Source organism: Lagopus muta, chromosome 5 (genome assembly GCF_023343835.1).
Source record: "Lagopus muta isolate bLagMut1 chromosome 5, bLagMut1 primary, whole genome shotgun sequence".
NCBI lineage: Eukaryota > Metazoa > Chordata > Aves > Galliformes > Phasianidae > Lagopus > Lagopus muta.
This window is the reverse complement of record NC_064437.1, coordinates 47,632,183-47,658,327: the sequence shown is the minus strand read 5'-3', so window position 1 is coordinate 47,658,327 and position 26,145 is coordinate 47,632,183. Positions and strand designations below refer to the sequence as shown.

Below are 26,145 nucleotides of genomic sequence, written 5' to 3'. Positions count from 1 at the left end.
GTTAGCCTCTATTCCCACCTCCCGTCTCCGTGGTGCCCTTCCCTTCGCTTCCGGCGTTGCCGTGGGCGGGCATCTTCCGCTTCCGGTTTTCTAGTTCCGGGTTCCCCGGCCGAGGTGGTGATGGCGGCGGCCTCTTCCTCCTCTTCCTCTTCGGCGGCGGGGTGCCGGGACGGCCCAGCGGGGCCTGGCTGGAGCGATTCCCAGTTCCGCCATTACTCTTTCGAGACGCGGCCCATCCCGCGCCTCAGCCACAGCGACCCCCGCGCCGAGGAGCTCATCGAGAACGAGGTGAGGCTGGGAGCGGGCGGCGCTGCTCCTCCGGCCGTGCGGAACGGAGCCCGCGGGGCAGCTTATGGGCTACGGGGCTCTTCTGGCGCCTGTGCTATCCGTTCCGCCTCCCGACTCGTCCCTCGGGACTGCCGCTTTCTTCGCTCTGTGTGCCCCGCTTGCCCTCTTCCCGTGCGGACTTGTAGCCCGCCGGGTTCCCGGTTCCGTTATTTGTTATTATTCCTTCTGGTGCTGCAGCCTTGGCTTTTGTACGTATAGGAGCTTTTGCTTTATTTACTTCAGTTTTTTGAGCGGAAATCACGGAAATACTGTGTAAAACCGTGTGCATGCAGTTATTGTTGAAGTGAGTGTGGCCACAGATGTGAAGTTTGCATTGCAGTGGCTGCTCTTCTATTGGTTCTGGAGGACAAGCTCAGAGTTTGGTAAGATTGCCAGGTTTGGGGCCAGCAGTCCAGCAGGAAGGGGTGTTGTGTTTGCACAGTGTGAGAATATAGCAGGTGTCGTTCTTGTTTAGGACTCTTAGTGTTTGTAGACAAGGAGACAAATAACATTTTTTACCTTACTTCTCTAGTGTTTTTTTGGGTAGAAGGGAGGTTATAATCTCAGGTTTTGGATGGTTGTATTTTGCAGTTTTTCTCCATGAAAAAAGCAATAAACACTTTCTCTGGATTTAGAATTACTTTTTTTTGCCAGTATTTACCCTTTAGTTGTCAGAGTGGAAATAATGAGGCAGAATTTGTTTCCTTGCTACGTGACAGAACCAAGCAAATCTGAAACAGTCCCCAGCTTCTGTTTGCCTAACCTCCCATGTTAGAGATTAGCTAAATAGATAGCAGAATCTGTCCTGTTGCTACTAGGAGTTGGCTGTGGGAGCAGCCACCACTTACTTAAGACTTCCTGTTGTGTTTTGTGTGTTTTTCTCTCCAGGCCAAGGCATGTCATTGCTCTAAGTGTCTTTTGCAATTATAAATTTTAAAAGAGAGTTTGTAGAGCTTCAGTAACAAACGTGATAGTTTTCAAGTTTAAATGATCCTTGAATCACTGAACTTCCTGTTTCTCTCCAGGAGCCAGTGGTGCTGACAGATACAAATCTGGTTTATCCTGCCCTGAAGTGGGACCTGGACTACCTCCAGGAAAACATTGGCAATGGGGACTTCTCAGTGTACAGTGCCAGTACACACAAATTTTTGTACTATGATGAAAAGAAGATGGCCAATTTTAAGAATTTCAAACCTAAGTCAAGTAGGGAAGAGATGAAGTTTGCTGAGTTTGTGGACAGACTTCAAGAAATACAACAAAAAGGGAGTGCTGAGAGGTAAGTGATAGGTAGAAATTCCCCCATTTCTTCAGGTCTCCACGGGGTACATTTTAGTGAGAGCTGGTGATAAAAACCTTTCAAACTTCATTTTTATAGGCATTTCCTGCATAGCTGCCATTTGGCAGCAGCTGTGTTAGCTTACTAAAGAAATACGTGCCCTCGGTTCATGAAACTAGAGGAGGCCTTATGCATCACTTGACTTTGACAAACTGTGGTATTGGTAGAGGAGCTTTGAGGATAAAAAGGTAGAGGCTATAGAACTCAGCCTTTTCATAGAATACTGAGGTAAATTGTCTTAACTTTTTCTTACAGAGATGAGGAGAAGTTGACTGTGTGCTGTGTGTTTGTAGGTGATGTCTGCCTAACACAAACAAACAGCTTGATACTGAAACATGCTGGATTTTCTGAGCCTTTGCACGTTTCTAGCTCATTGCAGATGACTTACAGTGCAAACATCTATCTGAGGATTATTTGTGAGTTTTTTTGTGAGCCAGGCTGTTTAGGGCTTCTTCCTCCTGCACCTGTGAGGTGGTGTTTTTGATCTAAAATTCCAATTTTCCCCCTTTGGTTGTTCATACGGAGTTGTATTCTGCTTTGCTGTGTACCAGGGAACCATTTGGCAAACTGTGGGATCTTTTTGAAGCCATTCATTTTCACAGCCATGTGTAGTGCTGTTAAAACAAAATCTCTAGGAGTTATATTTCTTTGTCTTTGAAATCTTTCTTAAGAGATGTGAAGATGCATTTCTGTGTTCATCATAAAGCTTAATATTTGCTTCCTGCCTGTCTTTGGGGAAATACAGACTTTACCTGCAGCAAACTCTGAATGACACGGTTGGAAGGAAGATTGTGGTGGATTTCCTTGGCTTCAACTGGAACTGGATTAACAAACAGCAGGGGAAACGTGGCTGGGGTCAACTGACTTCTAACTTGCTGCTCATTGGCATGGAAGGTGAGTAGCTTCTTATGAGTCAGGGAGAAGATTTGGTTAGCAACTCTGTGTTTGAGTTCCTGAAAGTCTTTCAGATGGATTTTCAGCTAGTTCCTAAGCATTCTTCCCCAGCAAGCAATTGAAAGCTTTCAGTTGGAATGGGACTGTTGTCACAGCTTAGGTTATAAAAAGGAAGAAACCAAAATGAATAGCTTGCTTATTGGGAATGCCTGGAGGTAATCTTCTGCTTGTGGAAAGGCTCTAATTGATACTACAGGGTGATTATTGTGATCATATTTTGAGACCTGGTTGTTGTTTGAACACTTCAGATACCATAGATTTAAAATGTCTGCAGTCTAAGAGTTTGTAAGATGAGCGAAGTCAGCCTTCTGGACTTCTATTAGAAGTGACAATGTCTACCCTAAAGGAAAAAACAGATGTGTATAAAATGACTTACTGTATTTTAATATAATCAAATTTTAAGATTTGATTATATTTAAGATCTGGTAATAATAGTCAAGCTTCATAACCGTTAATCAGTGCCTGAGACAGTAGGATGGTGTTGCATTATGAAGCCCAAATGACAAGGAGGTTTGTTTACTTGTTTTCTTGCAGAATTACTGGACTTTTCTTGCAATCGGGCTGTTAAACTCCTTTTCTCTAGATTAATAATAAGTTGTAGAATTGACTATAAAAAATTCTCAGCTAAACAGACTATCTTATGAAAAAGCTTCCCATCAACATTTGCCATCTGCTGTTCATGGAGACAAGCTGGAAATCCTAATCCTGCAGAGCATAAATTGCTGAATATGGATTCAGCATGGCAATTGTGTGTGGGGTAACAACTGTTCAGTAATGACCGACTGATAAAATGATCAGACTGTAATGTTCCTGGAGTTATTTTCCTTTCTTAGTTTTCTTGATATGTGGAAGAGTATTTACAGTCTCCAGCAAGGAATAGAACTTGCTTCAGTCTCTCATAACTGCACAGAAGTGTCTTGATTATCTTTTCTCTCTGTATAGGGAATGTGACACCAGCTCATTATGACGAGCAGCAAAACTTCTTCGCTCAGATTAAGGGTTACAAGAGGTGTATCCTTTTTCCTCCTGATCAGTTTGAATGCCTCTACCCTTATCCTGTGCACCACCCATGTGACAGACAGAGCCAGGTGAGAGTTGCAGATCTGTTTTCTGCTCCATGGGAGAACAAGGGTATTTGTGAAGATGCTGTGTGGGAAGAATCTGTATTACAGTTAAAGCTGCATAGCGCTTCTGAGCTTTGCAGCACCTGTGCTCAGATCTGTTAACTATTGGATACACTGAGTATAGATGGGAGGACAGGAGGTGTTTCTGTTTGTGTGTGGTCCTGACTTGCAAGCACTGGGATTATCAACTTCTCACACTGATAGCACATCTGGTCTTCAGCAGCTGCTTCCTCTATTCTGATTCACAGATCACTTGACCAAAGATAGATTTGCTTGGAGAGGAACTTCAGGACTCTTACTGAGTTGGTAGTACTTTCTGGATGTGCAGGAGCATACTATGGAGTTAAGATGGAAATGGGATTGTAAAAGCCAGGAAAGAAAGGGAGGAATTTCATTCTGTGGCCAAATAAGGACTGTCACAGCAGGAAGTTTTTCTAAGTATCTTAATGTTTTGTTATGTTAGGTGGATTTTGACAATCCTGACTATGAGAAGTTCCCAAATTTCCGGAGCGTGGTTGGCTACGAGACGGTGGTGGGTCCAGGGGATGTGCTGTACATACCTATGTACTGGTAAGAAAGATGGAGGGACTGCGCAGTGACCAACAAGTCGGGGTTAAAAAGTTTGCTTTAAACTCTTGGGCTGGCTCTTAGGAGAATTTTGCTTTGCCTCTTCCAGCAAATATGTCATTTTCTGTTATATCTTGGGCCAGTCTGCTTCCTTGCTTTAAGATGAGAGAGATAATTCTTCCTGATGTTACCTTGCTGTGTGTGTTCTCTACTAATGTGCAAGAAAATGATCTGTATTTAATAAAGGAGTTCTCCAGAAGTTCTGAGTTCTTCATGCTGGAGGTATAGGGCCAATTTTGTCCAGTGCAGTCTGAATTCATTCAGCCAAATGATCTGCCTATAAGCTGTAGAAATATCTTCTCAGTAGTTCTTTTTTTTCCTTTTGATCTTTCTATGCAGGTGGCACCACATCGAGTCTCTCCTGAATGGTGGGATTACCATCACTGTGAACTTCTGGTACAAGGTGAGTACAAGCACCTTCCTACACCTTGGATATCTCTGTTGCAGACGACTGTTTCAAATAGAGCTCTATTGGCACGTGCTGTCATTGTGAGATCTGCTTTGCAACACTGTGTGCTTTAATGTTGAAAACTACTTTGTGTTTCATGTGGTGTGAAGAGCTGAGTGGCTGGGAGAAGATTGAATTAATTGCCAATTCAGTAAGTGTGCAGTGAGCTACTTTTGGTATTTCAGGGTGCCCCGACCCCAAAGAGAATTGAATATCCATTAAAGGCTCATCAGAAAGTGGCGATAATGAGAAACATTGAGAAGATGTTGGGAGAAGCCTTAGGAAGTCCACAAGAGGTACAAATGAGAACCAAATAGTTGCTGCTGTTGAAATGGTTGTAGGCTAATGCAAAACTTAAGGTACAAGCTATTTGGCTCTGCAGGTGTTGTCACAGCACAGGTAGGAGAACACAGCTTTACTCTTTTGCCGTAGTTGCTTCTTTGTGCTGTCTTCAGAATTCTTCTTGGCTTGAAAAGTGCAAACTCCTTAAATTATAATTCTATAGAGGAAAAGTACAGGCAATGGAATAACTGTTCAGCTTTAAGGAGAAAGATGTACTTTGACTTTGGGCAGTATCAAGAAAATGTTGCTCCCAAGCTATCGTAGGTCTCCTTGCAGCAACAATATCCAGTATATATAAATAAAAATGATTTTGTTTTCACCTGCTGAGTCCAAATCTCTTAAATTGGAAATAACTCTTCCATAGTTGTGTGCTTTCCCCTTAATCCCAGTCATCTCTCCCAATTTTAATTAACTGATATTTCAAAAACAGTGGACTGAAGTACTGATATATGCTTTTGAAGATGTCATGTTGATCTGAGAGTGAAAATACTGGATATGAATATAAATGCTTTCATAGTCTGTATCCCTTACCACTGTGCAGGAACTCTTCTTTATTTCAATAATGTGAGGTCAGTCCTGTCCCCTGCAATTGTCTTGCTACTGTAGCATGCGTAAGGTCTTCCCAACAGGCAGTGCTGAGAGATAGGAGTGGTCTTGCTTGAAAACTGTACTAGCCTGCCTTCCAAGTGACTCCAGTGACCAGAGCGGATTTAGCTGTGAAGAATATCCCTTCTCTAACATGCAAAAAGCAACCCCTGAGGAAGGTTGGCTGTTTTTCATAGTGTGTTCTGAGAAATCATATGCAGGGAAGTGGAAAAAATGTCAAACCAATACTATGCATGTAGTATTTTGGTGGCATCTGAAGTTGAATATTGATATCCTCTGCGCTTGGGCACTTGACTCTTAAACTGTCTAGATGTGAAAGGAGCATGCTGTGCAGTTGCCTCTTGTCTGTAACTATCTTGTCTAACTGTGTTTTTGCTTTCAACAGGTGGGTCCCTTGTTGAATATGATGATTAAAGGACGGTATGACTAAATGCCTGGCTGCCCAGGTGACTGATGTTGCAGCTGCTTTGTTCACAAGCAATGGAAGATACTGAGAGCTAGTATTGCACGCAGCACTTAACAGACTGATGGGTTTCCTGGCCCATCCCTATCCCTGCCCCACTACAATAAAGGGGGCTACTGGAACTGCAATACCATTAGTACCCCGATCATCCTCCACTGTCATCTGATTGAACCTCCCAAGAAAGAGTCTGCACTTACTGGAAGCTGGATTCATGCTCACTAACTTTTTTTTCTTCCTCTGCTCTGTTTGCCACAAAAAGAAGCATGGCTTCTGGCACTCAGATGTTGCTTCAGGATTTTCAGGCATTTGAAGAAGAGTTTGAAGGGGAACTGGGATCGATTGTGTTTCCTCAGCCTCATGGGGTTTGGGCCTCTTGGCTGGGTTTACATGTTGGTGCCTGCAGTGGATATGTAATGGAAAGTGACAGGTTTCACAGTTCTTTGTTATTAGAAGACCTGTCCGTGCTCAACTCTGGCACCTTTTTGTATAGCAGAGGTGAAAAAGTGAAATGATCTTGTATGATGAGTAACTGGACAAATGATTCAGTTTCTTTAACTCAAGACATCTGTGCTTGAGACTTTGTACAGGGTAGAGAGGTGAAAGTGAATTAATCAAGTATGTGAGCACCAATTCCTGTGCTCTCCAAGTGTCTGTTGTAGGAGTCTAGATAAATCTTCAATCTGACAGCAGTTTTAGGGAGTGAAGACTTCTCTCCCACTCTTAAGCTGCAGTGTTTTAAAAGGGGATGAAGAATTGTGAAGTGAGATAGATATATGTCAGGCCAGTCTTTGAGTCTTGACTGATCAAGCCATGTCTGAAAAAAAAAATTCTGTGGTAGTGCTGAGAGAGACTATAGAGATACAGTGTCAGACAGGTACAAAGTCTCCTTTATCCCCATCAGGGATGCCAGCTCCTCAGACATTTTGCCCTTTTTACCAAACCTGCAAAAACTCAAGTGTGTGTGGCTGCACACATGTTTGTGTGATGTTGTATGGTTCCTGTCCATCAGTTTAATCCATGCCAGTGTGATGTTCTCTTCCTTGTGTAGTCACTTGAAAGAGGTCAGGGCTTCCTGTTTAATTGTAATTAAGTTTATTTTAATCCTTCTTGCATTCTGGAACTTGGCATGGCTGGAAGTGACAAGACTGGGGCAGAGGAATAAGAGGAGCTTCTGGTTGAGTTCTCAGCAGTCACCCTAAAAAATCATTTTGCTTTCTTCCATCTCTGCTGCAAAAAAACAAAACAAAACAAAAAAAAAAAAGCCAAACACCTTAGGCTCATATGGAGGCTGGCTTTTTATTGCCCAGAGTGCACTGCAGTGCTGTTCCTGATTTGGAGATAGTGCCAAGGACTTGTATATCTAATGCAGTTGTAATGGGTCCTAAGAGTATAGATGGGAGAAGCTATTTTTTTCATTAAAGAAAATAGTGAGGGATTTTTTTGTTGTTGTTGAGACTTCCCATTACTTTCCCCTTTCTTCAGGTCTTATTCTGACACAGGATTCCGATAAGTGTTGAGAAGATGCTGCTCGATAAGTGCTCTGGCATTGGCCTCATCTTTTGCAGAGACAGCTCATGCACCACAAGCTGTGAGGTTTTCTTGCACAAAGGTGATAGACTTATTGAACTGGAGGTTCTAGGGGCTAGTTTTATGGCTGCTTGCAGGTCAGAGCAAATGAAGTGTAACTGGCAGCTACAGAGCCCTTGTTTAGAAAATGTACATGTCACAGAATAGTCTGACTGCCGTGTTACTTGTTGCAGATTCTGCCAAATGAAGGTTGCTCACCTGGATGCTTCTCAATGCTTAGTGTTTGGGCAGGTGGGGAAAAAGGCTAGTCTGCTGACTGGCCCAAAAGAAGGCCTTCCCAGGAATCTGGGAAGTCTCTGCCCTTGCTTGAAAGATGCCCAAATGAAATCCCATCTCTGTGCTATTTATTTATCACACAGTAGTCTCCAGTACTACTTGTTAGACACCATCAATTCCTGGAGCTCAGGGTGGGAGTTCATGTCCCATGTGGAGAGAGAATGGTACATACGTAACTTTAGGATCTTTTTTGTTTGCCAAAGGTCTAACTTTTAAAGTGTCTGAACAGTTTTTGCTGCACTTGACTTTGTGAAAGCTCATTTACAATGCACTGATGGACTGACTCTCCCCTTCCGTTTTCACCTTGTGCTTTCAATGCCCCTTGCCATGGTATTGGGAAGCTGTGTGTGTTCTCTGCTAGGGGTGCGTGTGTGCAGGGGGTGGGGTGTGACAAACACACGGTACCTTCTGAAGTGTAGTTCTTAAATACAACCAATGTTGAACAACAGAACTGTGTGGCTTCTATTTTATGAATGACTGTATATGAAAGCTGCATAAAGGGATGTACATAGGGAGTTACTTTTTGGTCTAATAATGTCACTTTTTTTCTTAGCTGGTAAAGTCTGCTGGTCTCAGAAACTTCACAACAGCATTACCAACTGCATTTTCACGATTTACCCCAAGCTCGTCCCCATAAGCCTGACAGGAAAGCTGGGTATAAGATGGAATCTTTAAAAATTGTTGTAAGGGAACTGTTAAGACACAGCCTAAACTGATTGAGCACCTGGTGTGTGTGGGGGGGGGGGGGGGAGGGGGGACGGGGAGAAGGGGGGGAGTGGCCAGCCTGGGAAGCACAGGTGCAAGCAATTCACCTGTGCCTCCCACCTGGCTGAAACGAGTGGGTACTGGGCCCTCTCTGCGCTCATTTAAGGGCTAGCCTCTGGAAGGAGAACATCTCCTGGATGAAGGCTACTTCCTGAGAGGGGGTGTTCTGTAACTGGAGGCCCTATCACCAGTTGGGTGAGTTATCTTTTTCCTACAATATGATTGTTGCCAACAATGCTTTGCTTAGTATCACAAAGAATTTATCAGAAGCAATTTTGTAGCTTCCAAAGACCAACAATTTATCAACTGCATATACTGCTAGGGAAGCAACGAATTTCCTTTCCTGATGACTTGAGTGGTATTGCTGTGCTCTGGTCGCTGATGGGACCAAAGGAGCAAACTGTACTATCAGTGTAATGAGTTCTTTATCAATTGCTTCTCCTATGTGCATCTTGTTCTCTCTTTGGTTCTTTATGTAATTCATACTTTGGTCAAGGTAATCTTAGTGAATGAAAGGCTTCCTGTTTGCAGAGGCACACAGCTGTGGGTGGTAGAGTACTCTCAATGAGCTGAAGATGTGGACTACTTTCTGGTGGTAATAACACCGCAGTGATCTCAGCATCATCAGTGAAAAAGCCTTGGCTAAATCAGAACAAATTTCTAATGTGTAGTAGAATAGTGGAGAGTTGAACAGAGGATAGGGATGTTGGAGGGTGGTAAGAGAGAGACAGCTGCCTGACCCTGGGCTTCTGTAACATTCATTCTTTCTTTGTACCCTCAAGGGACAGTTTAAATGTGGAGGGAGTAGAAAAGACTAGCGGGTGTGTTTTCTATGAGCATGAGCATTCTCCCTTGCTGTGCCTGCTGGGATCATCACCTCTTTGAATACGCAGTTGCTTCTCTTCCACTGGGCATAGTTGCCTGCATTTGTTTGTTGCTGTAGTCTTTCTGTTGTGTGCGTATCTCTTGAGTAATATGCACAGCTGGTACTATAAAGCTCAGAAATGTTTCAGGCAAAGAAGTAGAAGAAATTGAGGTATCAGAACTGTGTCATTTGAAAAACAGGTCAGATTCTTAGTCTTGTTTGTTTTTATTACCTTGTGATATTTTATTTTGCTCCCCAGTTCTCCTGTTTCTTGGAAAAACATTCTCTTTCTGAAGAAGAGTGACACATTTCTTAATCCTTGTAGGCCATATCTGCAGGACTTTTCCTGTAAGAATATAAAAGCATGGTGTTCTAGACTGGTGTACATTTTTAACCCCTCAGTGATTTCTAGTACTCAGGGTGCCTGGAGGAGGAGAAGGCCAGGAAGCCAGCTGGTCAGGATCAGAGTTAAAACTGAGAAGCTATGACATCAGGTGCAGACATGGCTTTGATGCCGGGACAGCCCAACACGGGTGGAGATGAGAGGTGAGATCTTCAGATTCAAAGCAGCTCTTTATGATGGGAGGGAGGGGAAGGGAGAAAGGGCAGGCCCTGGCTAGGGCAGCTGCTGCTTTTCTTTGCAGCAGTTGTTACCAATAGACAAGCTACTCCCAACTCTGAAGCTTCTGAATGGGACGATGCACTCCAGCACTGGCAGTTTCTTGGCAGGTCTCAGTTGGTGTTCATGCATGTCCTCTCCTGGAAGTATAGCAGCAGCTGCAGTAAGGAGTACTGCCTTTGTATGTGGCTTTTTTTTCAGAAGGGCTTTTCTCTAAACCTTTCTGCCGCGTGTGCCTGAAAGGCTTTCTTGCACTTTGCTAGTTTTTTATGATTTTTGTCTTCTCATCCCAGTTGAGAGATGGCATCTCTCCTGTCAGTGTCCCAGGATGGGAAGTTGCCATCCTCACTGCGTGATTTTCTATATTGGAGCTGCCTAGGAGTTCTTGTTCAAGGAAAGTAAAAGAGAGGCTATTACTGTGACAAACACATGCAAAGTAAGTTCTAATTACTGCCTTGCAAAGTCAAATATTTGTTGCAAGCAGAGGACTAATTGTGGGGGGAGGGAGCGGAAGTAGAGTCTCTTGGAGTGTAAGTGGAACAGATGCCCGGACGCCTTGGGGAAACGCAGCTTTCCTCTACAAATCAGAGCTTTAAATTACAAGGCTTTTACCAAAGAGAACAGTTGTGGGAAGTCGTCTGCTCTCATTTGCGTAATGGCTTCTGTCACTGGTGATTAGACACAGGATGAAGGAAAAGAAATTTGACAATTAGGAATGAGCGATCATTAATCAGAATCTTTGTTAGAAGGAGGAAAGGGGGGAGAATATCCCTCAAACAATAGAGGCAGCCACAGGAGCCACATGAAGTCCATGAGATGCATAACTGAGTGCTACTGCTGCTCTGCAGAGCCCCCTCCGCCTAGGTATGGAGTGGCAGCAAGGGTTTCAGCTCAGCTGACGTCAGGGTAAAATCCTTCTTGTGCTGCCCAGTAAGTCTATGCTGTCTGCTTAGTAAGGGAGAGTTCTTGTTGTGGAGCCCTCTCCTGGTGCTGTTAACACACTCTGCTCCCTTCTCCTTGGCGCCTGACCCCAAATTGCCAGTAGAGCCACTGAATCAACGTTAAACTTTTGCTGAATCTCCTTTCCATCAGTATTGTATGCTACTTTTCAGTAAGGCAGAGCTAGGATGGGCCTTGAGTGGTATGTGGAAAGATTAGGACAAGCAACGTGAGAAGTTCCAGCTCTTCTGCTAATGTCATTTCTTATAAGAGCAGGGGGGGAACCTGCTGGATTATGTGGCAGGTGGACAGAAGAAGGCAACTGTTATTTCTCTGTTTGTCATTTGCTGGCTGAGCTCATCATCTAAGCATGCACAATTCAGCATGTGCACTTGTATTGTGTGGGGTTTGATCAAATTATCACTACTCATGGAAAAACAGGTAACATATAATACTACAACTGTCGTCTTTGAAAGCATCCTGTCCAACTGCTGCTGCAAGGAGTTGCCAGTGGAGGTGTAATGAACAGAACAGTGTCTCTCTACTACTGGTTGGCAGATCCCACTCCTCATGTGAAGGTTTAGCTTTACCTAGACAAGGTGTGGCTGATGGGATAGGTGAGGTGCAGTGCTCTTGCTGAGTACATCTACAGTGATAGAGACATATGTAAAACCCATCCTTTCACAGGAGTGGCATGTAGACCTCAATACTTGTCCAATGTGTAACACTCTCTGTTTACTGAACATAAAGTTGTGCTTCTCAGCATCTACAGAGAGGTTATTAAACCAGTCAGAGCAACAGAGTTGGAAAGAATATTTCTTGTGCATTGTCTTATGGCATAATAGTGTGCTCCTAAATAGACTGCTCATGCTTTGTTGGCTCTCAGCCTTCCATGCCACCTTTTCACTCTTTAACCATTGACTATTTTTGATCCAAGCATGAAATCATGCTTGAGAACAAGGCTGTGGGTTAACCTTTTTCTTTTTTCTAAAGAGCACCTAATGGAACAGGGATCATACAACACAGCAAGGGACTGTTTTAAGTTACAAGCCACAATTAATTCCATTGATCACAAAGGTTGTGTGTTGAAATCGATGCAGCAATAGTAGATTTGAGCATGGTATCTATATTGCAGTAAAACCAATCCTGAAGCTCCTTGCTGCTTGGAGTTCTCCACTGAACCTGTCCTCAGGCAGAGTTACAGCTATATTCTTCTGACTGTTTTTAGGAGACTAGGTTTTATGAGCAGGATGTCATCAGTTTATACCATTTTGTTCAATGCTCAGCTTCATCAGTAAGCCAGTCATACAGACCAACATTCAACAGGTTTGCTGGTTTGCTTTCAGATTTATAGTCTAGACTGTTCCATCAAGCCAATCACAGTAGCCTAGCTCTGTCTGGAATTTGCTATCCATTGGGAAACGTTTATGTGGAGAAAAGGGGAAAATGGGTAAAGTATTTTAGAGCTCTCAAGATGAATAGATTTTTTTTTTTTTTTTATGTGATTAGTCCTTCCATAGCTTCCCACATAGCTCTTCAACCATTTCCCTGTCCCAACCAAAGCTCTTGCCACCAGAGGCAGTCACCTTAAATGTATACAACTTGCAGGGGCATGTAACTACAGCCTGGTGTAGGAGATTAAGTACTTTTACTGGGTGTGATTGCAAGGACAAATGTGTTTGCAGCAGCTTCATGTAGGTGTACACATGCAGTGCTGGTTGCACGGGCAAACAATGGGGTGAAGGTTAAGCACAGGAAAGGTATTTAAGAGAGAGTGGCTAGCTAAAATCAAAGGATAAGAAGGCATCATGAGGTTATGGCAAGTATTGGGAGCTTTAGGCATGTTGGAGTAGGGTTCATGTGAGCTGAATTTAGTGTTGTTGCAGTGCAAGGCCATAGGTCACGTTTTCAGTTCTCTAACTTAATTGACATGTTGTAAATGTATTTCCAAGTCTTGTCATGCTAAACATTTTGGTGTGGTTTGCAGGAAGAGGCACTGCCACTGATTAGATAAACAGATCAGGCTTGGGAGGGAGACTAGCAGATTATTTGTGGAACGTACAAGGTTGCTGGGCATCGTCTCAAGACAGGAGTTTACTGGATTTACTGATTTCAGTGACAGCTTTCTTTGCAAGGTTGGGCCATTTGCTTGAGGCAGAGGTCTCTGTCAGGGTGGTTATTCTTTCTGTGACTGGAGATCAAAGAAGATCTTTGAAGGGGAGAGCTGAATCTATTTCACTTCATTCCCAACTGGCTTTAATTTCAAAGAAATGATAGCCTGGATTTTCCCAGTGGCTTGTGTTGTTCACCGGAAAATCTCAAAATGAAGGGGAAAGCAGCAGGTCTCAGGACAGGATTTACCTGGGCTTTTCATCCATGCTCATTACAAAAGCAGGTGAGAGAATCAATGGTCTCATTGCACTGGGAATCTGAGCGTGCCCAGGAGCAACTTTGCAGGCAGCGAGAGCTAGCGGCGCTGGTAGGTGTTCAGGTCAAATGCCAGCCCCTGCCAGCTGAGGAGTGTAAGGCCAGTAAGGCCTTCCTTGGCATATGAGGCAATGAGCTCCTGATCTGTCAGCTCATTTGTGAGCTTTGTGGAGCTGGGGAGTTGCAGAGTTGTGTCACTCAGTCTGTCAGGTCTTACCCTGCTCTGGAAGGACAGCCCTTAAGGCTTTGTGGCTATGTTCAGGGTGGTGCAAGTCTGCAGAGTGAGCAGAGGTGTGAGTGTCCAGTGGGAGCTGTGGGCTTGGAAGGTCCAATTCATCTGCTACAGTTGACTCCAAACACAGCCTGCAACCCTTGCTTCTACCTCTTCCTCAGCACAGAAGCAGACATGTCTCCTGCTTTTGCTGTTCACTCATAGCTCCCCCCCATCCCATCTGTCTCTCTCTCCTCCTTTTTCCCCTTCCTTCTCCCTCCCTCTTCCACCTCCCCCTCATTCCCTGTAAACGATTAATCATTTTGACAGGCTCGGCAATGGCCTTTATTTTCTTGAGGCAGCCAAGAAACGTCTGTGAGCACCTTCTCTGACACTCCTTGTGCTCTCTCACCAATCAAATTGGCCACTTCTTCTGGAGTGGCACTGCCAGAAATGTGAGGAGAATAGGGGGAGGAAACTCCATTAGATCTAGCTGTGTAAATGGGCAGTGGAGCAGCATCCAGTTAGGGTGCCATGAGGTAGTCCGTTAGCAGTGACAAATGTCATCTCACTATAGCTTGAATGTGTTATACTTTTCTCCCTCCCTCTTCTCAGGCTCCCCTTCACATCTTGGTTTCAGTGCAAAGGCAGTCGGGAAGAAACCAGGCTGCTAGAAAAATATCAGCCTTCAAACGAAAAGCTGGAGAGAAAAGCTGTTGGAAAGAAGAGCTGGGAAAGGAACTTTTTATAAGGGCAAATAGCAACAGGACAAGGAGAAATGGTTTTAAACTAGAAAGGGATTGATTTAGGAAGAAATTCCTTACTGTGAGGGTGGTGAGACACTGGAACAGGCTGACCAATGAGGTGGTGAATGCCTCTGTGCTTTGGTTTACCTGGACTTGTGTTATAATGAGGATGCCTTCCATTTACCTGCAGCTAGGGAAGCTCTTAGGCCAGTGTACATGCTATTGCAGATGCTCTCTCACCTATGTAGAAGAAAAGGTGCATCATATTCCCTGATCTGCTCTAATCAAGTTCTACAGCGTCTTCCATCCCCTCATTGTGGAATCAATGCATGCCACAATTCTAGAGTTACTTTTTCTCCTCTTAGAGTGAAAGCAAACACTGCAGCAGGAAGGAGAGGCCCCTCAAATGACCAATCTGGGGAGATCTAAAGACTTTGTGGGAAGTAATGAAATGTAATGGTTACAGAAATACAGGAGATAGTGAAGGAGGACAACTAGAAGTCAGATGGAATATGATGTAAAGACCTTGTGACTACTTGATGTGAATGTCAAGTCACTTATCGTAAGGCAGGAGACTACGTATGCTGACCAAGGTGGTCTCCTCTAGTCTCGTGTTCCCATCAGACAAGTAACAAGCCCTGAGCTTAGAAGACAGTGAGCAGTCTCATCCTGGATGAAAAACCATGGAGTAAGACTGCACCGGCTCCTCAATAAGAGCAAAGAGTGGGATGGATAGAAAGTGGTGTTTGTGTTTGGAAGGCAACACCTCTTTTTCAGTACCACATCAAGCTCAATGCAGCGCTCTGGAAGGAGCAATCAGGCTACTGATAATTTCCCAGAGTCAGCTGAGTGCTCACACCCTCTTATGAAGGATTGCTACCCCCTGTTCACCATATGAGCTTGGGTTCTTGTTGTATGTAATACACATGAGAGTCAGCAGAACCCACCCCCAGAGTGGGTTCAGAGAGGGCACCAAGGGAAGACCACAGCTTCACACCTATGCCTCTTTTATTTGTTTTGCCTTGAGTGAAAAGGTTGCCCTTCAGATACAGACCTAAAAAGCCGTTACAGCCTAAGCCCAAAGAGAGGCTCATGTAATCCCATTTGGACCAAATGTCTTTGCTCCCTGTGGGCTGACTGCATCAGATCTCTGAAAGATAAGATTCAAGCAGAAGAGTTAACAAGTGAAAGGGCAGCATGCACTCCCTCTAGTAGACATGCTGCCCTGCATCTCAGGAGTGGCTTCTGCCAAAGTCACTGTTGAGTTGCTCTAAACTAGCCCTTTCGAGGAAATATTGATTTTTGTGCTGGTGATGCTAAGCATATTGTTGAGTGAAAGGTTGTAAATGCTTGGCAGAGCGCTGTGGCCAGGCTATTGACCTGACTTGCTTTCCATAGGCTTGTTCTCATGAAGAACGCAGGCATTGTGACTGCAGGATAGTGGCTGCTGATGGCTTCAATGCCTCTTCTCTAGCAAGGAGTAGTTACATGTGTTCCCTTGTGTGCAGTCAGCAATGGGAGTCATTCATTAGCAGGGCTTTATTTTCCAGCAGAAGATAGCCAGGACAGTTAATGTCTAGTATGGGATGTAAGATTTCTTTCTTGAATGTAATGTAAGAAGAGAACATGCTGAAAGTCTTGAATAGTTTATCTCAGTTGTAGTTTTCAGAGAATGTATGAGATCAAAAATAAAGTCTGACCAGTGTGGCTAATGCTGACTATCCTGGAGAGCCTGCTATAAATCATGAGCAGCACCAGCAGGGTCTAGGTCTTCACAAGTTCCTGCCTGTTGCATGCACTAAAGGCTCTGAGTCATGTGGCACTGCAGTGACAAAATACATGAGATAGCCATCAGCTGTAAGCAGAATGAAGTTGGTTTCATCTTTTCCTTCTCTTCTCAGGAAGCTAAACTCTAGAAAGGGGAGGCTGAAAGTGTCCAGCAGTGGGTTCTCATTGTTGCTTAGACCTGTTAAATCCAACTTTGCTCGCCCTGGGAGACTGTGATATCTCCATCCAAAGAATTAAATGTAATTTGAATGGCCAAGGCACTGCCTGATCTAAGTGTACCTTCTTTAAGCAGGAAGTTGAAGCAGGTGATCATAAGATCCAATGGATTTTATACCAGAGTTCATCACCTGATGTGTGGTATTTCATCCCAACATGTAAAATGATGGTCAGGCTAGATGATCTCAGTGGCCTTTTCCAACGTTAATGATTCTGTGATTCACTGAAATGGCCTCAGAGCCCGGTGAATTTAGCATATGTCCAGGCTTTAATCTCCAGGGTTATGAAGACATTTCTCACTGAACTTGAGTATGTCTGTCAGCAGGGCTTGTTACTGTAGCAGGGTTGGGTGGATGATATTTTATTGAGAGCTCTTGCTCATCACATGGCAGATGCTTATCACTTCCCCACACTGAGTATCCAGTGTTCAGTGGGAAAGCTGGAGCATGAGACAACTTCACATGTTCCTTTTAGGTGGCAGACATGCTTGTGCTTCTAGGAATTTTGAGACTGGAGTTTGAATGAACCCTAGTTAGGAATCCAAAATTTTGAGGTGCCCTGGTCAGTATGGAGATATTTCTGTCTGGGCACTGTCTATCTGGGCTGCTCTGAACATTATGGATGTGTTGCCGCTGTCTTTGCGGAGTGGATGAAAGTGTTTGTGGTAAAATGTAATCAAGTGGAAAATTGCAGTGCATATAAACACATATGGCACTCAATGACTGGGCATTAGGCACAGTGACTGCAGGCAAAAAAAATTATCTGTAAACGTTTCGCAGCAAGTTTCAAAATCTTAAAGAACAATAAGATATTAGCAATTTAATGGGGTGATTCAGCGAAGCAGCGATCCTTGGGTTGGGAGAACGAGGATGCATGCAGCTGCAGTGACGGAGAGGCTGGAATTACTCAGCCACGCTCAGCAAGCCCTGTCTCTCAGCACAAGACAGCTGCCAAAGGTTTCCTTCTCATGGCAAAGTGGTTGTGCTTGGAGAGGGGAGCCAGGAGATGGCCCGTGAACCTCACCAGTGCCACCTTCCAGCTTCCTCCAAGAGCCTGCTGTTTACAGCAACATTTGGAAGAGGCTGTGTGCAGTCAATGAGGCAGAACTGATGGGCTAGGTGGATCAGGCCTGGCTCAGACTGGGAGCTGCAGAGTCACTGCAGGTTAACGGCTGCCTTGGCCTCCCAGAAAGGGAGTGCTGGGCACCGGTCACTTTTTGTGCCTCAAGGCTCCCATCTGCTTTTGCTGCCTGGGGTAGTGCATTCTCAGCCTCTGCAGAGCCTGCAGAAGTCAGATGCTTCCTGGGAGCAACCGTTTTTCACCCTGCCAAGATGTCACCTACTGGAACTGAACTTGAATCTTTCATGTCTAATACCATGAGATTTCTCTCCATGAGCTTGCTGTCAGTCTCCAAACCTCTTGCTTTGATGTAACTACTGAAAGAGGACAAGGGCATGTCAGGGCAGTGTGTGAAAGTGATTCTTTCATCAGTAACAGAAGTATCAGAAAGGTGTTTTTCCTCTTCTTTCTATACAACAAATTCCCTTTATTTGAAGAAGGTTGCCTTTGGGTGGGAGGAAAGGAGAAATGCACCTTCCCAGTGTCACCTGGCTCTGATGGAGCCCCAAGGGACCGGGGAAAGTAGCTTCAGTAGGAGAAGGTATATAGCCCAGGTGCCCCTGCTGACTGCCCTGAATCCTGGATATGGTGGCCAAATGTGCTGAGCAGTTGATGAGGGAATTGCTTCTGAAGGAATGAGGGCACCAAAATGAAAAATCCCATTGGATTTGAGGTATCAGCAGTTCTGTCCAGCAAGGCCTGGCTGACTCCAGTTCTATCTCGGGAGAAACCTTCTCAGACTAACTAGTGACAGAAAGAACTATCTAAATGGAACAAAATAGATGAAATCAGTGCTTCTCATCTGTAACTGTTTCTCAGGAATATAAGGAGCATAGTGGGGAGCTAGGCTAGTGTGAAAGAGCAGCAAGTTCTTTCTGCCTCTCACCGTGGGACCTTTCGTTTCCATTCTAACTTGTCCTCAGCCATGTGAACATGCCTTATCTTGGATGTGATATCCGATTGTGGAACCTTAGAGCCAAGTGCCTGGATCATTAGCAGTGTGACTTCAGTGAGATCCCGAGCAGGCTGGGATGGATGTCTGTGGCTTTTATGGCAGACTGCCAAAGGCTGGGCTTGGGTAAGGCAAAATGCTTTGTCAAGGTGTGTGTTCAGCTTTGCATAAAATCAGAATAGTGATGGGGCAAGCTTTTCATGAATTGCTATTCAATTATGTTTTTCTTCATTCCATGTTTTTATCCATTTAAGAAATTTCTGCTTTTAATCTCATCTCCCTAAACATGATATATTATGTTATATTTATTGTTTGGTGTGTCTTCTGGTTTAGGCAATCATAATGTTTGCAGCTACAGAATGCTTGCCTTTGCTGACACCTAAGTACCACAGTGAAGTGTTGTCCCACTGCCAAATTGAGCTAAGGCATGTCTACCTCTATGAGAATAGAAACATTTATATACAGAATTCCTCTCTATCTTAACCTTCAAATGAAGGCAACTCTCAGAGGATTCCCCTCCAAAAAAGCCTTACAGAACATTCTGCTGTGGTAAATTCGAATGTGAAGATCTTCTCAAGACTTGTACCTTGTAAAGTGCTCTGCATTTGCTCGAACTACCTCCCTGCCTACTCCATTCTCGGCTTTGCTACCTATGGTCCATCGCTTTTTGCCAGTTTCATCTTCTCTTTTGTCATTTCTGTGCTATAGCAGCATTAAATCCAGGGAATTTGAGCCTCACTTCCTCGCACAAGAAAGATGTAAATGATGCTTTTTCCCTGCTTGGTCTCATCAGTCTGGACACAGATCTGGAAGCAGAGTTCTCCTAGACCTCACATGCTCAGAGCAACAGCCTGTACCTCTGTCAGCTCTCTGCTGAGAACATCAGTTCTTACCTCCTGCCATCTGAGCTGCGGCACTGGGGAGATGTTATGTCCAATCCCCATTGGGAAGTGCAGGACAGTAAGGCCTTCTGTTTCTGGGTGCATTTGTACGATAATTTCTTCTTCTCCAATCTTTCAACTCCTCTTGTAAGCTTGTGTAATCTCAAACCCAAAAGCTGTAGATCTCCATGCTCCACGGTGATCTGAATTTGCTCTACATTCCCTAGATTTCAAATACATCAAAGGTGAGCAACATCCCCTGTGCTGCCCCAAAGCTGGATAGGCAGACAGCCTCTAGTTGATGGGAGGAGAGCTGTGCTCTAGATTTGAGGGAATATTACTGGAAATTGACACAAATGAGTAAGTTATGGGTTTTCTTAGCTCATTGTGGTATGTTTCTCTGAAGCCTAACTAGAAGTCTGGAGTAGATGGAGTCTTAGGATACTTCTATGTGAGCTCTCAGTTATGGTATTTTCCTCGAGCATGAGTAGATGCACAGGAAGCTGAAATAGGGCCCTATGCTCCTGAGCTTACATATGACAGTCACTGGGGAGCTGCTGGGAAACTGGGCATAGCTGGAAAAACATCTGCTGCTCCAAGGGCGGGATACTTCTGAGAAGGGTGAGCGAAGGGAGCACTTCATGGCTCCCTATGGGCATCTGATATCTGGTCCTGAAGAGCAGACAGGTCCTGTCTGCGTTGGCATTACTTATGTGCCAGGGGTTGCAGTGCAATTGCTCTGACCGTGGTGAAAGGCATCTGGACGATAACACAGAGATTTCCTTCTGGCTTGTGACCAGATCAGAAATTGAAACACATTTCTCTTGCTTGCAGCAGCAGTTGGTTTTGATCCTAAGGCAAACTGGAAATTGGTGAGGTTGATGGGCACGTGATGGTTGTTCCTGTGACAGGCTATGAAGCCACTTGAGTCACTGTCCCCACCCACATGGAGGCTGTGATACTGGAGGCAGGTCTGCCTGTCACACCTGAAAGAGCTGTGCAGCTCAGGCGCAGCTGGGGAGAGATTTTAAGTCAAGAAGCAGCTGTTTAGTTACTCTGTGTAAGCTTGTGGGTAACTAAGGGAATTCTCCTGGTTTCTTTTGTCTAAACCCTCTTTCCCAAAGGGCCTTCTGTCAGAGTTTGAAGACACTAGGACAGAAGAAAATCCACTGCTGCTCTAAGGAATTTGATCCAGAGGTGAAAGTTCCCTTTGATTCATGTAAAAACCCATCACCAGGTCTCAGTTTTGACTGATCTGGTTTCGCTGCTTCTGCAGGTTCTTCTGCCTGACCCTCTCACTCCTTGAGCAGAGTTGCCAATGCTGGCACTGCCTTGTGCATCTGCTTGGCTGGACATTAGATGTTACCATGCAGTGTTCCTGCATGGGGTGGAGAACAACCAGTCCCTGACAGGCAGTTCCCAGGCACCGGGACAAATGCATCCATGATGTGGGTGATGCTGGTCACATTCACAAGTACCCATGCACGTGAAGATAGCAAAAAAAGAAGGGGGGAAACTCCCATATCAGCCCCTGGCGTCAGGACACGGTCCTGTGTGAGGGTTATAATTAAAGGTGGTGGCTGTGCTGGAATGTGAAAGCCTCAGGATCTGGTGGCTCAGGGCATGATTTTGCTTTTAAAATGCTTAAAAGCAGCCTTGTCGATGGGCTGGAGTGAGCCCTGAGTAAGCAAAGGGGCAGCTGCCCTATGGGTCCAAGAGAGGGGATCCAAAGAGAGGGGCGAGTTTTGAAGCATCTCTGCTGCAGTTTTGGGGACACTGAGGTTAACAACGCTGCAGATATCCTAGTCGAGGGATGCAGTGAGGCCGGTGCTGATAGCGGCTGGTCCTGTCTCGGAGTCGCCTGTGCTGCACGGCGTTGGCCACAGCGTGGAGCCCGCGGTCCGTGCGCAGCTCCGCGGAGCGCCCGTGGGACGCTGCACGGGGCTGGGGCTGCTCGCGGGGGTGCGCGCTCGTGGCCCCGTAGCACGGAGTCCCAATGCTCCAGCGACGCGGGGCGTGAGCTTCGATTCCATTTCGGCCTCCGCTTTGAAACCCTTGGTGCTCGACCAAGGCTAGATTTATTTCTTCTGGATCGCATGCACATGAGTTGTGAAGGTTCATGAGAACAGGGACCTAAACTTGCATGCTGGTGTTGTAGGATGTTGTCTGTTGGGCTAGGTGCCGTGGTATTACAAGCGTGTGATGTACATCGCATTTTCGTATTGTTATATATGATGTCCTACATCCACGTAGTTTTGTTTAAGCCTTTGCCTACTGCGTTTGTGCATCAAGCACCTAACAGCAGCCTACGGATACATTAGGCTCAGCTGGGATGTCCATCTGTCTAGAGGAAAGGAGGAAGGACAGATGTCTCTCCCGAAGCACGGTCCGGTGCAGGGAGCTTGCTCCTGAACCCTTTTCCACCACCGCATCCTGCTGCAGTGCGGCCGTCGGACCCGAGAGGGCAGCAACAGACTGCGGGAGGAGCGGGCTGTCCTCCGAGGTGACAAAAGGGACCCGAGCAGGGACTCTTCCCCGACAGGGGTGCTCTCCGAGGCTGCTGCCTGCGAGGCTCGGAAGGTGCTGCGGGAGAGGCTAGGCACGCTACCCACCTTGGGGAGTGCCTGTCTCTGACCCCTCTTGGAATGAGGGCTCGCCTCGGGCTGGCACCTCTGAGACTTGTGGTGGCAAAGGGGACTCTGCCTAATGTGATGGGGATGGAGCTGGCCAACCAGCTCTTTCTGTCTTCCCTGCTGGTGGTGTACCCAGTATCACAACCAGACTGTGGGCCTGGGTCCAGCGGGTGCTCCCAGCACTGATGGGTGTGAGCAGTGGAGGGCAGAGAGGATGCTCATCCTTCCTTCTCGGAGTTGTGGGGGAAAGGTGCCATGGCACAGGGCATGCAGAGGAGGGATGGGGTAAGGTACAGTAGCTGTAGTGAGTAACATGGAGCCGTGACACAACAGCCAGCCACTGCCATTGCAGCCCTCTGCTCACCAGGGCTGTGCTTGCAGCCCCCTCCCTCTCCCTCCTTTCCAGTCCTCTTGTACTGTTTTCTTGGCAAGGGTGCTGGCTTTCAGCCCCCGCACCTCATGTGCTCCATTGATAGCTGGTAATTTATGCAAATCTCCTAATATATGGATTCTGGGATCAGGACGGAGGGTTTGTGTGTGAGATGAGATTAATATGTTTGCAGATTCTCTCTGCAAAGAGAGGGTGAGAGGCAGGCAGGGCTGGGACGCTCACCCTAGGTCTCTATTAGCACCTCAGCACACTGCTCTGCCTGCAGTTGGCTGTGTGAGGGCTTGCATTACTTCACCACCCTGCTTGCCCACAGCCCACCACGCTGGCGACCCCTGAGAGAGCCTGTTCCTGGGAAGCCACAAATGCCTGGTAGCAGTTTGTGTCCCTGCCTGCTCCTCCAAGCTTCAGCATCTCCAGAAGGTGGCTGGGCTGAGCTGTGATGGAGCCTTCTGCCACTGCAGAAACATGTGGCTCTGTGGAAGTCCTGGAAAACTGCAGCTTGGTGATGGTTCTGGGATGGCTGAGGCCACTTGTAGCGTACAGTTGGGCCCAAGCCAGGCAGGGTGGCATGAGCAACAGCGGGGAGATGGTAAGCACAGCTCTGGCCTCAGTGCTCAATTGCTGGGCTGGTGTGATGTGATGAAGATGAAGGTCAGCTGGGCTGAAGCTGAGGGGTTGCAGGGAGATGTCATGTGCGGCTACCCCATCTGTCCTGGGGACAGCAGCCCTGGGGATGGAGCTGTTTGTCTGCGTTGAACCCAGCCACAGCTCAGCTCTGTCATGGTGCCCCCAGTCTGGCACCTGCTAATCGGTTAAGCAGGAAGAGAGGGAACTTCCTCTGATTCAGATGTTCCCAAGGAATACATATTCCACACCTGACATCTGGAAACCAGAAATCCCACTGATTGATAGAATTTGATGTGGTGGAGTATATTTCACAGTGCGTCATTTATCCTGGTGCTGCCTCACGTGAAATGCCAGCCGTCCAGGAGCGTTTCTGATCACTCTTTGAAGCACTGGTTCCTGATACACTTGGGAGAAGGACGCTCTTTCCCCTCAGCTCAGGGAGCCCTCAGCATGCCAGGGTGGCTCAGCCCCATACTCTGTGGGCTGCAGTGAAGTCCATCTGCCCTCACTTCCCCTGCGGCACCTATATCCCTTGGGGGACCATGCAAACCCCTTTCTCTCAGCCCACTTCCCTTCAGCAGCACCCCTTATTGTGCTCCCTTTCCCTGACTGCCTCTGGATTTGATCCCAATGCTCTTTTTAGCCTTTGGAGGAATATTTTTGACTCTCCTGGGGTTGCTGTTGTTGACAATGGAAATCTATTGTGTTTTATGTGCCTGGAAAATGAATTTCCATGTCAGAAGAGGAGAGCAATTATCACAAGCAAGAGAGATCAAATTGGGTCTTTAGAAAGAAAATAAAGTTCAGATCTTATCTGATTAATGAGATTTCTTCCAAACCTTAACAAATCTTAATTACAGCGACTCTGCTGGAAGGGATGAGGTAAAGCTAGGATTGGGGCTATCTAAACAGAACCGGTCTCTTCTGAGCTAGAGCACATCCCTGCATGAAAGCAGCAGGAATGGCCATTGAGTGTGGAAAACTGCTCAGCTGGAAACCAGCGAGGCAGGATTCTCCATGGAGCCTGAGCAGCCCCTTCCCTGAAGGCCTGTGGTGCTGGGGATAGCCCTGACTGTGCCATCCTGCCACCCGCCATCGTGGCCTCCCCACATCCGTTGTTGTGGCTGCTGCACATTCCCTCTGATTCCTTTTTATTTTTTCTTAATAATTGTTCAGTTGTTGGGGATTTTTATTCTCATATTCCTGATTTTTATTTTTATTTTTTTAAATTAAGCCCTCAGTTTAAAACAGGCAGAGGCTAGAAGTTTTTATACAGTTTAAACAGAACATTTTCTGGTGATTTTATTGGACTGTCTGTGTAATGTGGGCCACAGACATTCACCCTGCTGCCTCTCTGTTGCATACAATAAGTTGTGTGAGTCAAGCTGTGCTCCCAGAAGGAACACAAGTCTTTATCCGAAGAGGCTGAGACAGGGAGACTCCGGCACTTCCTGTAACAGCCGGCTCGAATGCTTCATTGCCCCGACTTCCTTGTACAAAATAAAACAAATAAAAATAGTACCCTTCTTTATTTTTTAATTGGGACTTGTCTGGTTTCAGCATTTATCCGTCAGTTCTTGTTACAGCTTTCACTGGGAGATTAGAGAGTTCTTTAGTACCTGATAATTCTTCCCTAGGAAGAAGTGCGTGTGCAGAAGCAAGTCACCCCTGGACCTTGTTAATAAACTAAACGAGCAGATCCTTTCCAATCTTGCATGTGGTGTGCTATTTTCCCCAGTTTTGGTTAATATTGAGGGCTCTTCACTCCTGTCACTGGAAGACAAGCAGAAAAGAAAAGAGCAGGAAACAGAAAGAAGTCCAAATCCCTGGAAAATCAGGCAGCCACACACTCCTTCCCTTTGTATTGTCCGTATGAATACATTGTTCCCCTTCCCATTGTCTTCGTAAGAAATTTGGGGAATTACTAATATAAAAATATTAATCCCTGGTGCAATTTTCCGAATCTCAGTATCATTTCAGATTAATTATTACTAGCAGGTAGCAGAGATGGAACTAGCTGTCAGCATTTGAGTGAGGAGTGAAAATGATGGCTGGTGCGTGCATTTAGCCACACGCACGTTTGCAGGGTATGGGTGGGAATGAAAGAGAGCGTAGCAGAGTGCTCCAGCATCCTCATGTGCTCGCCCCGCCGCTCTGCTCTGGCACAGGCACACGGCTGGCTGGGAATGAGTGAGCCTGTGGATCTCCTGCAGCCCAAGGGGCTGAAACCTCCAAAAGAAGCCATGCAGGCAGATCTGCCGAGGAGGAAAATACAACAGGTACCTGTGCTGCACGTGCGTCCTCTAAAACTTTCCCTCCGGCCCCCCAAGGTTTGTACCTGGTGCTTCCAGTTTAAACTGTTAGCACAAATTTTGGCAGCGTCCCTGATTTATGCAGCAAGATTTTGTGCTCTCTTCTCAGTCCTGTGAAGTTTCAAAATGTGTGAATAATTCAAATTATTTTTGCCTCATTTCCGATGTCTGATGTGATTCTCGTCTGCCTGTCTTGTTTGCCTGATTTACGAAGGTTTGTTTTTTAGGAACTGCCTCCGTTTCCACTAAGGGAGAGAACTCTTTTATTGTGATAAGTTTTGTTATTTTACTGCCAGCTTTGTCCTCGAGGCCCCAGCTTGTGAAGCCCTTCTGCAGCTCTTCCCCAGTAAGCAGGTGCTTCAATCATCTCAGAAGAAATGATTTTGGGCACAGAATTAAATATCGGTATTTTCCCAAATTGCAAGTAAATATTTAGGAAACATCTCAGTTTGGCCTGTTTCTGATTGGGATTATACTTGCAGCCTTTAATTTCCTTTGGTGTGCTGGGAGAGGAACGCTCACAAAGACATTCAGAGAGAACTGTGATTTTCATCCCGTTTCTTT

General features: G+C 45.7%; 2 protein-coding genes across 2 annotated transcripts in view; one reads left to right on the top strand and one right to left on the bottom strand.

Annotated features, from left to right (window-relative positions):
* Positions 1-26,145, bottom strand: part of SEC31B (SEC31 homolog B, COPII coat complex component) — a 132,942-nt gene that overhangs the window by 36,183 nt on the left and 70,614 nt on the right. The window lies entirely within an intron of this gene.
* Positions 3-7,640, top strand: HIF1AN (hypoxia inducible factor 1 subunit alpha inhibitor). Its single transcript, XM_048945375.1, has 8 exons — positions 3-288; positions 1,353-1,603; positions 2,409-2,557; positions 3,560-3,705; positions 4,205-4,311; positions 4,708-4,771; positions 5,002-5,112; positions 6,150-7,640. Exons 1-8 carry the CDS (start codon positions 121-123, stop codon positions 6,192-6,194), a joined length of 1,041 nt encoding a protein of 346 aa, XP_048801332.1. The 5' UTR covers positions 3-120; the 3' UTR covers positions 6,195-7,640.

Excerpts from the sequence above, each read along its gene's own strand:
- HIF1AN (XM_048945375.1), top strand. The coding sequence starts at position 121 with ATGGCGGCGGCCTCTTCCTCCTCTTCCTCTTCGGCGGCGGGGTGCCGG. Across the intron at positions 2,558-3,559 it reads GCTGCTCATTGGCATGGAAG|GGAATGTGACACCAGCTCAT; the intron begins GTGAGTAGCTTC and ends CTCTCTGTATAG. Across the intron at positions 4,772-5,001 it reads CTGTGAACTTCTGGTACAAG|GGTGCCCCGACCCCAAAGAG; the intron begins GTGAGTACAAGC and ends TTGGTATTTCAG.